Below are 15,162 nucleotides of genomic sequence, written 5' to 3'. Positions count from 1 at the left end.
CAAAAACAAATTTATTTATTATTTTTTTATTATTATACACAAATATAATCATTATTATTTTGAAGTATTATGGAATTACAAAATTATAAATGAATTATTGAATATCATAACCTAACAGTTATAGGTGACCTGTCAGGAAACATAATTCAGTACAAAAATAGCATAACAAATGCTATATTTCATTTTTATTTCCATGAATAAAAAGTATCTTATGACATGTTTAATAGGAGCAGTGAGGAGTGAAGTAGTTTCTCATTTCATCATTCAATGAATCTAGCACATTGTTGAATTAGTTCACTGAAAACTCCAAAATTTCAGTAATATTCAGACATACAAGTGACAATTTCAGTATATTCACTTCAATAAATAACTGCATAATGTTCATCAATGATTTTAGAGTAAATAACTGTAACTATTGCCTCTAACACCAACTATGCTTTACATTAATCACAACCACAAAAATGAATGAAACAGATATTGTGACGTGAAAAATAATTGTAGCCCATTCTGTTAAAATGCAGAATAATAACTTTCTTGTGTGCATTGCTACACTTTGAAATTCTTGTTAATAATATAACAAACTGCAGGATGTAACCAGATAATAGTCTTTGAGGTAGTAAGAAAACTAATTACCACTACTACTCTTGTTTTGTATGGAATACATGTTAAGAGTTGTCAAGTGACTACTATTCAGTTAACAATTAAAAAAGAGTAATATCATTAAAATTTATGCTTTCAGAAAACTTTCATGTTTATGTTTGAACGTAGAGAAAAAATAATCTCATTTTACACTATGTAGGCAGCAACAATTTTTTATTTATTTTTTTTTGCCCATTTATTATACTTTATGAGATCACCATGAAGTTTTTTAACTTCATCTTACCAGTCACCCACCATCCCCTTTACCTAAATCTTGTAATTATGTCCCCAGTCAGTACATGTGACTCCAGATCTGGAAAGGGGAGCGCATTGCTTCCTCCAACCACTATGGCTCCTGGAAGGCATATTCCTGTCAAGTTGAAAGGCGCTAGCATCGAAAGGACTCCAGGGGATGGACTAAAGGGGAATCTCGCTGGGAGTACAAAGCTCATATGCACCTAGTGTCCCATGATCAGTCCAGTAAATTAAAATCGAAGATAAATACAATTGGAAATATTTTGAAGAAATTATCAGAAACATTATATTTATTAAATTTGGTTTTATTTATATTTTTAAAAGTTAATTATTTCATTTCTAACATATATGTCACAATATAGTTAGTCTAATATATGGGCAGTTTAACCTGCACACAGTCCTGTTCTAAGAGATAGAAAGCACAGTGCACATAATAGGGTACTGTGTTGATAAAGTAGTAAAAATTAAAAAGTGTGTGATTTTTGTTTAATACTTTCCTAATAAAATTATTTTTTATTCATCTCAGGGTGATTTAGAACAATTAGTTATTGTTCCTGATCCAACAGCTGTAGCTCAACAATGTTCTGGTACAAAAGAACCTTCATTAGACCCTCTGCTTGAAGCGACAAGACCACATGTAATTCCAGCTAGAGACAGGACTTCTCACTGGGGAAGAAGGAATAAACCCAGAAAAGGTGTCCTGTTGAAAAAGTGAGTATTTTGTTTTATTTTATTATCCTCCCTGCTCCATTAGCCTATACATTTTAACAGATTCATTGTTATGCATGTATTTGATTTTATATTCTAGATGGAAAAATTATATTAAAAGTTATATTTTATGTAAACTATACTAACAATATTAAAAGGATTTGGTTAGAAATATGATGATGTGTAACATAGCCAGTAACGTAATTACTAATGATGTCATTGTTAACATAATCTTTTGAACTTTATTACTGTTCATTTATATTTGTATTTGTCCCATTATTACTTTTAACATCATTCAGTATAAAAGACTAAGAAACAATGATTAAATGAATTATTCAAGAATGCAAGAATGTTTTAGTTTTTAATATTATTGGTTAGTAGAAACATGAGTTTCATTTTATCAAGAGTCATTTCTTTCAGAAGCATAAACTATTGGATAGTGATAATTACATAGCCAATCATTATTGTAAAGGACTGTAAAAATTAACATATTCTTAACCACATTGCCTGATCAACCAGAAATGTGATCCAAGATAGTGTTATTCGTAATAAACAGTAAAGTAGAAACTGCTCATAAATTATGGTTGTTAAATTAACTAATTTGATAATTTGGTTTAATTAAAAAAATAATATATATATATATAAAACTTAAAAACTGAGTAATATTTATATACTATAGGTAGTATATCCTTATGTTCAATGTTTTAACAACCATTTCAGTGTTTCTGAGTGTGCTACATAAATAAAAATCTAGTTGCTGTTAGAAACAAAGAACATAGCATTAAAGTAAAATAAAATTACAATAATAAACCAAAGAGAAAATAAAACATAGAAAAGAAAAAACAGTATACAAAAAATATATAAAAATATGTACATTACAAGGATATGCTTGTATATCCTCCTAATTAAGAGTATAAAAGTGTATAATTAAGAGTATACTTTTGACATTTAAACAGTCATAACTGTGTAATTACTTTAATTTTTTGACTTATTATATTATTTTTATCTCCTGATGATGGTTTGAAATAAACAAAAAGATCTTGAGAAAACACATCTTTTTTGGTGGTAAGGTGGATATAAAATTTTTAATTATTTTTATTTTATTAAATAAATTATCAGTGGAAACCATGTTAAAGAAATTTATCATTACAAGGAATAAATCACCTAAATATATTTTAAATTGACACTACAACTATTTAAAATTTTATTATAAAAATGTAAAAATTCTCATTCTTTTAATCAAATCTTTATCTTTTCTGCTCATTAAAAGATTGTTTTTATTTTGCGTTTTTTTTTGTTTTTTTTAATAAATATGGCAACAATGAAACAGTGAAAAAATACTCACAATTTTATGATATTAAAATTAATTATTAAAATAAATAACATTAAACATGCATAATTGATATCAACTTCAAAACTAATTATCTTTCAAAGCAAATTTACTATAGAAAGAAAAATATTGAGGCATCAAAAAATATTCTTATATTATTTAATCTATAAGAATTTTATTTGTTTTTGTTTAAATACACTCAAAGAAAACAAAAATTAAAATTACTTTTCTACCATAATAAATATTTGAATATAAGTTTAAAGTATGACTAAATAGTTTTTATTGATAAACTAAATATAAAAACTTTATTTTTATGAAATTTCATTCTGATTTAAGGGTTAAATAAAGATTAACAACTGTTTAAATACTGAACACAATATATATTATGAAATAAATGAAATAATTTAATTTATTCTTACAATCCACGTAATATTCTTTGTCCTTGCAGTACAGATCAAACAAACCTACCACTTTATATTTACATAAAAATAAATTTATTCTTTGCACACAGCCTGAAGCAGTTCAGTGAATTGTAGGCTGTGTCTCCAGGGAATTTTTCAAAGAGTGGAGCAATGGAAATAGAGAATTAGACTTTCCTTTAGAACCAACATAAATATTTTATCTGTTAAATGGTTGTCATAAAAAAAGTAATGGAGAAAGGTTAATATATATTTTATGATTGATCAGTGAATACATTTATTTTTAAATTGCTAGCAATACTAAACCAGTAAATTTATTTTACTTATCCATTGCATGTGTAATTAATTGTTTAGATTAAATTGAGTCACTATAGATAGATACATTTTTAATTTTACATAAAGATTTTTTTTCTAGTTGCACCCAAAACTTGATATCTGTAGGCATTTTCAGATGAACTTAAATATAATATAAGACAAAAAAAACAATTGATCTGAAAACAGTAAGGATTAAAAAATAATTAGAATGAATAATAACACTGATAGACAAAAAAAAATTGTTTAATGTTTCCCCAAGTGTGATATCATTTCTTGAATTGCTTTTTGCATACATTACAGATCTGTAAATACAATTTTTCTATCACCCTTAGTTTTAACTAATGCTTAAAAAAAATTAAGGAAAAATAGAGTTAAAATCTGTAAAATTTATAATTTTGCATGGCCATACTCAGTTAGAATAACTTCGCCGATGCTTTTCTTTTATAAATAGCCTCAGGCATATCCTGAATTAATGTTCGACAGTAATCGGCTAGCATGTTAGTATTCCACTTCCCTTATAGCACCCTTCCATCACTGAAATATCTTGGTAGAAATGTTCACCATGTTTGTCACTTATGTCTCCGAGGTTGTCTGGGAAAAAATTGAGATTTGAGTGTTTCAAAGACATATAAAATCCCATAGCTCTTTATGAAGTAAGAAGTTGATTAACAATATCATGGTGATTGTCGAATTTTTGTTTGCCGAGAAAGGTTTTGCAAACATCTTTAAATGAAGTCCAAGCTGCACTTTTACATTATTTAACATTGAGTTAAATACATTATCTTTGACCAACTCTCTTATTTGAGGACTAACAAATATTCCTTCTTTAATTTTTCCTTCACTTACATTTGGAAATTTCTCCCTTATGAACAAAAATCTGAGAACATTCTTCTTCATTGCTTTTACAAAATTTTTCATTATTGCTAGCTTGATAAGGAGAGAGGGTAAAAATATTTTTTTGAGTTCAACTAAGGGCTCATGAATAATATTTTTCCCATTTGGAGTTAAGTTGTCTTGTTTCTTCCACTCTTTGGTAACATAATGTTTATCCCTAGCTTGGCTGTCCCATTCGCAAAAAAAAACGCATGTACTTAGTACAGACTAAGCTATAACAAAATAGTATAATATAATATAGTATAACAAAATAGCTATAACTTTCAAATCACCACATATGTTCCAGCTATGTTTTTTATAATTTATTTTTTTAAAAACGTCTTTCATCACATCGTATGTTTCTTTCAAATTAATACCATAAGCGATTGGTATCGAAGAATATTTGTTATCGTTGTGTTGTAGAACCACTTTAAAACTATACTTGGACGAAATGAAAAGATGCCAGTCCTCAGGTTTATGAACTTGTCCCAAGTGCAACATAAGCCCATCAATATTTGTGCAATAAACCAAATTATTTTCATCAATAAAGTACTGAGAAAGTTTTTTTTCTCGGCTGCAAAAGCCCAAAATTTTTGTATTTTTTTAAAAGTAAATTCCAACCCTGCAGTCTTGATCCTAACAGTTCAATTTGATTTTTTGATAAATTTAAATCCCTAACCAAGTCATTTAATTCATTTTGTGATATAAGATGTGGCTTATTGGAAGATAATTCAAAATCAAAATCATTGTTGTCTTCTTCAGTACTGCTTGATTCTTCATCATACATTTATAGGAACATACATTTATACGTACATTAAAATATACATTTCAGGTGAAATGTACATACATTTATAAGTGGCTCAACATACATTTATAGGTGGCTCAGGAACTGGAATAATTTCACTGTGAGGTACAGGCTTGATTGCAGATTGCAATGAAGGATATTTTACAGTACGTTTAGATTTTTTAGAAATTCTAGACATACTTGTTAAACAAAAGTAACAATCGGTTACATGATCCTTTGGTTCACACCAAACCATAGGTACGTATATCATAATATGTGATTATGATATGATTTAATTCTTGTCTAGTATTGTTTATTTATAGCTTACAAATTATGTTAACAAAGTTAAACAATAAAAAATGAGCTAACAAAATACAATATAGGAGCTTAAAATGCTAACTATATGTTGAAAAATAAAAAAAATCCTTTTAATTAAAACTTAAAAATTTTTCAAAAAAGATGGGTGATAGAAAGATTCTGAGTTCATATTCATTTTCAGCATCAAAAAACAAATTAAAATCATGTATCGCATGTTAGGAAACAAAAATTATGTTTATCAGTGTAAAATGTTATAATTAATACTCTTATTTTTTTTAAATATGAATTTATTTCCTAATAGTAGGAAAAAATTAAAATAATAATTATAATGGTACCGTGTACAATTAAAAAATTTTAATATATAGTTTATCTAGCATTAATATTTCTCAAATGTAAGCCTCAATTAAAACTCAAGAGAGTAGCAAGAGTAACCAAGAAAATAAATGTAATAAATATTATATAGACAAATACATTTTTCATCATATCCATATTTTACTGATTATATTAAGTTCCAAATTTTATAAGATTACAAACAAAAGAAAATTGACCTTTTTTAACCTGGTCCCAGAAATTTACTTGTCCTTACTTTTTCCTTTATATTTTACGACTTACATGATCATTTAAAAAACCAGATGAAATGTATGAAATATCATAATTTGGCTAGCCCAGTAACAAAATTTATTTTTAAATAACTTTACTGTTGAAGTAAACATAAAATATGGTGTCAGGCTTACTTTGTTTGAACATCATTTACTTGGTTAAATTTTGGTAAAGGATTTATGTTTTTATTAGAACTGTGGACATGCTTCTACATGTATTATTAATGAGGAAGATGGTATGGATGAAATGTGAAATTGTAGGTGAAGATGCGAGATCCCTACTAAACGAAGACTTAACAACTGGCCTACCAGTTTTTGTAGTGATATTTAATAGTTATCTTAAAATGAAATTATTTATTTTTATTCTAGATCTTCAGATACAGATTTGTCAACTGCTGATGTCGGTAAACCAATATTTGCACCTTCTTCCCCAGCACCACCTGAATCAACTTGGCAGGATTTAGATTCTGAAGGTAGCGGAAGTCATCCTGATTCAGTTGATCAGTATGGTAAGTTAGAAAAATAGCACATTCTAATTAATCTTATTAACCAAAAGATAGAATTTTAAAAATTAAAAGAAAATAATGATGATAACCTGATCTTATTAAATAAAAATAAAATTTGTTTTTTGATAGAAACACATTTTTCATGTTTAAGCACAAATTTAGATTAGTCTGACCAGTTTTAATTAATGAATTACAGAATGTGTTTGAGCAATAAAAAATTCTTGTTGAATTTAGATCATGCTGATAAATCTGAAAATGAAGAATAATCATAAAATTTTTTTAAATATGAATTTGTTCGTTTTGATCTTTAAAGTGGTTTTTATTATTCTCAGTTCATCCTATTTTTTTAATTTTTGTTTACTTATCCTTTTTTTAATGTATGTGTTTAGTAACAGAACTGATAGATTATTTTCCAATTTTTTTCACTAATTTTTAAGTTTGTTGATGGTGCATTCTCTTATATTCATCACACTATAAAATGAATTTTCTAAGTACTCAAATTCAGTTTGTTAGAGCTACTGATTTTGTTTTTTTCTTCAAAAATCATTTTTAAATTTAGCAACACTATGGCTTTCCAAATATAAGGATACAGATTACTTTTTTGTAAATATTTTATATCATTATATAATAATACTGTAATAAAAGAGATAATTTATAAGAAAAAACTAACAGTAAAATTATTTTTCTATTTATTTATTACATTGATTTTAATTCTCTGCATAAAGTTTTTTCAGTTAAAATTAGCTAAGATTTTCAGTTTACAAAGTAACTTTGCAATTTGAGTGTTTTTTTTTAGCTAAAAGCAATTAAATATTAAAAGAATTAAAATACTGCTCTTTATTCAAATTCATGCTTTTCTTTTATTCAATAAATTTTTTTAAAAATGTTTTGTACATTAGATTTATCTCCTCAATTTCATTAATATTTTGATGGTATTCTAAAATCATACAATTTTGATAATTTTGTTTGTGTAGAAGTGGAATGGTCAGAATGGACATCTTGCAGTGTAACCTGTGGTACTGGACAACAAACACGCTCTTCTAGATGTGTTGATGCTGGAGGATGGTTGGAAATGTGCCTTGAAGCTGGTGCTGAAAGAACTGAAACAAGACAATGCAAAATGATACCATGCTCACCGTCAAATGGAACAAGAAACAACTACACTGGTGAGTTAAACAACTTGGGAATTAAAAGATATGTAATAACTTTTTAAAGCAGTTATTAATTAAATAGAAATAAAATGGCTTTTAACGTCTACACACAATAAAGTTTATATATGTGTGTATATTAAAAAGAAAGAGGGGAAAGAATGTACAGAGAATTATGCTTGATAAGGGATAATTATTTATCTGCAGATACATAGTTTATAAAAATAACTAAATAACAGAACTTATAAAAATTACATACTCTGCAACAATATGAGATCTCATATTCCTCCATAATAGAGTTATGGATATTTCTCCAGAAAGAGTTTTATGGATTTATTTTAATCCATAACTTTTTTTGTGGATTAGGTTAAGTACTTTATTTAATTATATTATTGTGATATTATTGAAATAACTATTTAATACCTTTTTAAATCCTGTACTTGAAAGTTTCATAAACTTCCCCCAAACAAACAAAACAATTTAGGTGAGTTTCAATATAAAAAACCTACCTTTTAACTACTACTACTAATAATAATAAAAATGGTTTGCCTCTTTGAAAAAGATATTGGGAAGTTTTTCATCTACAAATAGCATTTGAAATATTTGTTCTAATACTATCTTTTGATACATTAAAATGTTTCTATTGGTAATCAATTAGACTTGTTCTGCTTTATGATTTGTCAACTCTAAATATCATATATTTTAATTAACTACTCTATCTGTTACTATTAATTTATTGTATGAAAATTGAAGCAAATGAATAAAAATGTTATGAAAATCAAATTTAGTATTAATTTAAAATATTCAAAGAATATATTAATGTCACTGGCATAATTATTGCAAACTGGGTTTAGAAAGTTCTAGACAGAATCAGATTAGCTAAAAATTTAAAAAACATAATAATGTGGTTAGATTATTCAAAATTAAATTAAAATAGTTTATTTTGCAGAAACAATACTGATCTATTGATCAATTTTTTTTTTTAATTTAGTAAACTATAACTTTTGCATAATTATTTAACGTGAATTAAATTTATACTTAGATGTTTAGCAATTAACAGCTTCAATATTTTTATTTTTTCTATATTATCAATTTTATTATTTATTTATCTTCACAAAACTATATCATTAATATTATTTTATAAATGATGTATTTATTTATATTTTTTATGGATTTTAACCATCACTGTTATTTTTTAATTAGTTTTACACTTAGAAGTACTACCCTAATCAAGGTTATTTATGGTTTCTCTGGAATTTTTCTGGCAAATATTAGCATTTCTTTTTCTGGAAAATGCAAATAGAAATCTTTAATTTTATCAGTCTACAAAGAAATATGTTCAGATGTTCTCTATTATAGAAACTATTGTGTACTATAGCTATACGTAAATTAAACATTACATTTACTATGCTGTTAATTAAACTTCCGTTACAAGCATACATGATTCTTCTGTTTGTATGAACTGGTAACATTGTGTTTCATTAGCTTAGTCAAGAAAGCCACAACATAACAAATTAAATGAAAATTTGCTATATTAAGAAATTTCTTTATAAGTATTGATTATAATATTATAAGAAAATGCAGTTTAGTAAATTTTCACTTTTAAATTTTATAATAGAGATGAAATGTAGTACTTACAATATGTATAAATTTATATAACTTAAATAAACTTATATGCCAATTTCTTCCTTTCTCCAAAGCATGTATGTATTCTTAGAAGACTATCACTTCTAACCATTCTAGCTCTATTCAGAATTCCTTTACTTTATCACCATCTACTATCAAAGTAATTATAAGACACTTAAACTCAATAATTTGAATTATAACCTTATCAGTCGCAGTATCATATCTCTTTTCCAACCATCATATACACTGAATATACGAAAAACTAATAATCACAATTAACAAATACATATTGGTCAAACCTGCTATTTTTCAATTTGGTAAAAAGTTTTTATCTAAAAAATATAAAAAAAAAATAAAAATTGTTACATTTATAAAAATGGGTTAAAATTTAATAAAAACCATTTTTGTATTTTATTTTGCATAGTAAATCCAAGTATAGAGCACAGAAAAGTTATTAGTTTTAAATTATAAATTCTGATAGCACCATGCTTACTGGAAAATATATGATGGTAGAAGTATAAATACATACTTCTGTACACAACTCCAAGTTGCAAAGGATAACTTTTTGAAATCCATTGAAACGTATCAGTGTATCTATTACATTAAATGTATCTTTAGTGGAACTATCTATTGACAGGTATCAGGAAATATCATTCTCCATGATGATCTGTCCTGAGATTTTTCTTTTAAATTATAATATCCTGTTGTCCTAAATTACAATGTCCTGTTGTCTTCCTTTCAACTCATCCAGCATTCCTATCCTCCTTCCTCCTCACACCTGCAATCTTTCCTTCAGTTATTCTTTTTCAAACAGTCACGTCTTAGGATGTGGCTTATCCAATTTGCTTTTCTTTTTTATATTATCTTAATTATACTCCTACTTTCATTTATATTTTTCAAGAGCTGATCATTGCTCTCTCTCTTGCCAGTTGATACCTAACATTTTCCTCCATAGCCGCATTTCAAAATGTTTCTTTTCATGTATCAGTCTAGACAATTCTTATAAGACTAGAAATAGTAAAAAATAAAACTTCAGTGAATAATTATATATAATTAATTTACACCAGTTTTATAAAGTTATGTAAAGATTTAAACTGAGAATTTAATAAATGTCATTTGATAATCTAATAAGAAATTTTTAAATTACTTTTCAAAAAATTTTGATTTTGAATATTAATATCGTAGTAACTAGCAAGACTAGTGAAATAAAATTTCACAAATATTTATCTTGTAAATTATTCAAAAATATTTCTGTAACTTCTTACATAAATATTAGTCCCTTTAAGAGGAATTATTGTGATCATTATTTTGACTTTTCATGAATTATTATTATCTGAATTGATCACTCCAATGGCATCCATATTATATTATGCAATGTGACTTACCAAAAGATTCATTGTCTTTTTTATCAATATAAAAACCTTATTTAATCACAGAAATATGCACGAAAGAAACATTTCATAGAAATAGATTTGAGAATGGGATGGAAAGAAAATAGATTTTATAAAAATTTTAATGAAACAAAAAAATGGTGTAATAGATATAGCAACTTCTTTCATGTGGTTGCTAGTAGTCATATTATTATCTCCTTGGTTAACAATGATGATCATGAAGCGTTTAAGAAACAATTATGTATAAATTTTATAAAGGCATATTAGGTACAATGTTTGTTGGTAAATTATGTTGTATTTGTCGGATTTAAAGGTGCAAATCACATCATATAAATTGATTAAACATATTGTTGTACATAGATAAAAGTTTTATATACCTATATAAAAAAGCATGAATAAGCCTGCTCAAAAAAAATGAAGTTTATAAGCATTTTAAATTTATTAAAATAGTATATGAAATAGTCATCAACAACTAAACTTAAATAAAAATCAATAAAGGAGTTTCCAACTCACTTCAAGATGGATGTTGATTAATTACAATATTACTAGTGAAGGAGCTACATTATAGTTTCTAAAAGATCTTTTGAAAACATATTTCTATATATTTAGATTATAACACTTGCCTTTTATTTTTTTTTAAATACTGAAAAAGAATTTATTATTTAAATTTTTATCAAGGCTCAAAAAGATCCTTACCATTACAAAAGGTAGTAAAATCAGTAAAGAAAAATATAAATAAATGTGCATTAAGCAAATGATTGACAGCATATAAAAAAATGCAACATCTTGATATGAATAAATACTAAAAGGCATATAAGTTGTTAGGTGGTTTAAGAAGAAATTAATAAGAAAAAAAATTAAAAAACTGGAAGGTTTATTCCAAGTTTCACTAGTAAATATCCTAACAAAAATTAATTTATTCATAAGAAAATAAAAACTTTATAACAAATTTTCTTCAGCTTAATTTCCTCTTTTTCAAATTTCCTTTAAGTTTTCAAACGGTTTTTGATGTTGTGGTTATATACTTTTCCTTTTTTATAGTTCATAAGTTATCCTTTTTGTTCCTTTAACCCTTTTATCTTCTTTGTAATAATTAAAAATGAACTTTATCATGAAGTTCTACCAAAGTTTTGCTTCTTCTGTTTTTGCTATTAGAAATAACTTTATTTTTTAATTACCTTAAACTTATGCAAATGTTACAAATATATAAATACATTTGTAAAAGTAAATATAATTATGTGTTATATTAAATTAATTTCATTTATTTCTGCAATACAGAAACACCTTAACACCTATTTACAATATTATCAAGTACATTATAAACATACGATATAGAAATTAGAAAAAACACACACACATACACATATCACATAAACAAAACAATATAGCTTATTGCAAATTACAAAATCCAATAAAACTGTAATAATTATTTTTTATGTAACAGAACTGCATTCATTACATTACATTGGTATTAAAAATGATTTCTTTCCTTTTAATTAAATGCCAGTACATGTATAATATGTGTGCGTACGAGTATGTGATATTGTTCAGAGCAGATAGCAAAAAAAAAATACAGTATAAAAACCTTCATATACTAATATCAGTTTAATTATAAAACAATATTCATTTTACCTTTGAAAAAGAAATCAGCAGTTGATAGTAGTAATTAATTTTAAAACTGTTAAAAAATTTTTTTTGTTTTGAAAATAACTAATAACAAAAATTATTTTAAATTTTTGTTACGAAAAATGGATTGTTTTATAATTAAATAAAAAACAAGCACGTACTTTTTTTGAGATTATAATTATTTATACTTTTTCGGTAAAATATATCTTATATATAAATGCTAATCCCGCGTGAACTAACCGACCGATTGCTTTCATATTTTCAGATACGTTCGGGTTATTCCAGGGAAGATTTAAAGCCATAAATCTAGGCCCTAGCACCCTTGGGGATGATGTTGTGAATTATTCCTCTTGGACGACGACCTAATACTATTTTTGATTTCGTTTTTCGATGAAAAAATAATAGACTGCGCGTTTTATAACATCCGATTTTCAGCTCTCTACCTTGACCTCTTTCCGAGGTATAAGGTATTGTAGGATAACGGAAAGAGCAACTAAGAGGGATATGTTCGTCTACAGAGGAGCATATCAGAGAGAGCTTCTACATCAAGAACGGAGAAACGATGGAGGAAAAGAGAACTTTTCAGGCTTTAATTATTATTTATCATATTATTCTTACAATCATGAGAATAACGAACACTGCGGGAGTCAAAGCACTGATAAAACATCTGTGTTTTTCGCTTTGATATTTTATCTGTGGAAACTACGAAGTGATGGTACGGCAGGCAATTTGCAGTTCTGGTAGGAATAAAGCCCCGGGTTTCGATGAAATTACGGTGGAGCTCCTTGTCCGATCTGTCGGAATTTGTGTTGGTTCTCTGAATAGAATTTTTAATTGGGTGCTCTTTGCTGGTTATTTCCCTGTTTGCTGGAAAAAAGGTGTTCTAAAGGTGTCCGCCGTCTGGCTAAAAGGGAAGAGCAAGTGAAGCTTGCTTTGACCGCTAGTATGTATACTTAACACTAATTAAATTTTTATTACGCTTTTTAAAGGTATATTTTAAACAAATAGTTTAGGTAATTTAAAATGGTAGTAAATAAGAAGAATAATTGTTCTGTAATAAAAACTGTATATTTTAATATTAAGTATATGTGTCGAAAGATCTTTCAATCGTAGATAGTTTTATTAAAAATAGTAACGGGAGAAAAATAATAGTGTTTTCCTAAACTGATATATTATGATGCATAAGCAAAAATAGTTATGTTATCTGCTTTGATACAGTTTTATATATATTTTTGTAGATAGAATTAATTTTATTTAGCGTAGACAACTCATAAAAACATAAATGTAGAAATGTTAAAAAATTTAATGTACTAAAATAACACTCTACGTATTACACATTTACCGGGAACAAAGATTTGATAACCTATATTAGTATTCTAGAAGTTCGTTTTGAACTTTCTCTACTAATTCTTAAGACAAATATAAAGTGTGTCCTACAAAGAGATATATATATATATACTTTTGATTTAGTATCATTCCCTTATTCCCCACTGACCTATTGAAACTTTACAGACCTTTTAACAAAGGTTCAAAAAATGTTTTATGAAAATTTTACCATCTAAAATTTATAAAAAAAAATTGGCGACATCGAAATAAAAAGATCACATAAATAAATCACATATTTTACTCATTAAAAAAAAAATACAAAAAACAAAAAAAATAAAAAAAATATATTTGATTACATATAAAAAATTATTTTTTAAAAAGCTTTTATTTAACTAATATTAATATTCACATTAATAAAAAAAGGAAACAAATTAGAAAAACCATAAAAAGTAAAAAATAAGAATTAAATCAAATTGAGAATTTTAAACAAAAAAATATAATATATTAACAAATATAAAATGCACTGAGAAGTAAAAAATAAATTATATAAATATCTAATAAATAACCAATAAATAAAAAATAAATAATTGTAATAATTATTAAATTTTAAAATTAAAAGTAATGAAAATATTTAGTTAAATAAAAGCGTGGCGTGGTTTTTATAATTTATTTTAAACAACACAACATTTATTTTTACAACTATTAATCTTCATTTTCATTTTCAATAATGACGCGAGGAGGCGGAAAAGTCTGCTGGAACCTCTCCAGTTTAGACTGACTAGCTACAAGTAACAATCTGGGAAAATGCACCCACTCGCTTTCTTTGTACGTGTTCTCACATAGTTGAAGTTCATCTTCAAATTCTGCTTGTAATCTAAGCCAAATTGAACGCACTCTTTCCGCTAAAAGTTTCATTTTAATTAATTATGAATTTTTATTTAATGAATTCATAATTACGATTACAATTATAATAATGATAATAATTAATAATTTTTTCATATTACCATCAAAGTGTAATAACTTTGTGCAAGATTTTTAAATGTAATTTTTATTTTTAATCTTATTAACCCTTAAAGGTCATCTCGGTGCAAATTTGAACCATCAAAGAATTAAAACTTGAGTTATTTTATTACAGATAAATAATGTAGTACATATACTAAACAACCTCATTAAACAAAAAATATATTTTAAAATACAGCAAATGTCTATAAATTCTTATTCGAATCGATTGTTATAAAAACTGCGCCACGCTTTTATTTAACTAAATATTTTCTTAATACTTTTAATTTTAAAATTTAA

General features: G+C 25.9%; 1 protein-coding gene across 3 annotated transcripts in view; it reads left to right on the top strand.

Annotated features, from left to right (window-relative positions):
* Nucleotides 1–15,162, top strand: part of LOC142324503 (uncharacterized) — a 985,220-nt gene that overhangs the window by 910,492 nt on the left and 59,566 nt on the right. For all 3 annotated transcript variants that reach the window (XM_075365329.1, XM_075365331.1, XM_075365330.1), the window contains exons 7-9: nt 1,421–1,605; nt 6,610–6,749; nt 7,721–7,912. In XM_075365329.1, coding sequence (XP_075221444.1) covers nt 1,421–1,605; nt 6,610–6,749; nt 7,721–7,912 — 517 coding nt within the window. The remainder of the gene's footprint in view (nt 1–1,420; nt 1,606–6,609; nt 6,750–7,720; nt 7,913–15,162) is intronic.

Source organism: Lycorma delicatula, chromosome 5, assembly GCF_047948215.1.
Source record: "Lycorma delicatula isolate Av1 chromosome 5, ASM4794821v1, whole genome shotgun sequence".
NCBI classification, from domain to species: Eukaryota; Metazoa; Arthropoda; class Insecta; order Hemiptera; family Fulgoridae; genus Lycorma; species Lycorma delicatula.
Note: the sequence above shows the minus strand (reverse complement) of the source record. Positions and strands in the feature narration are given on the sequence as shown.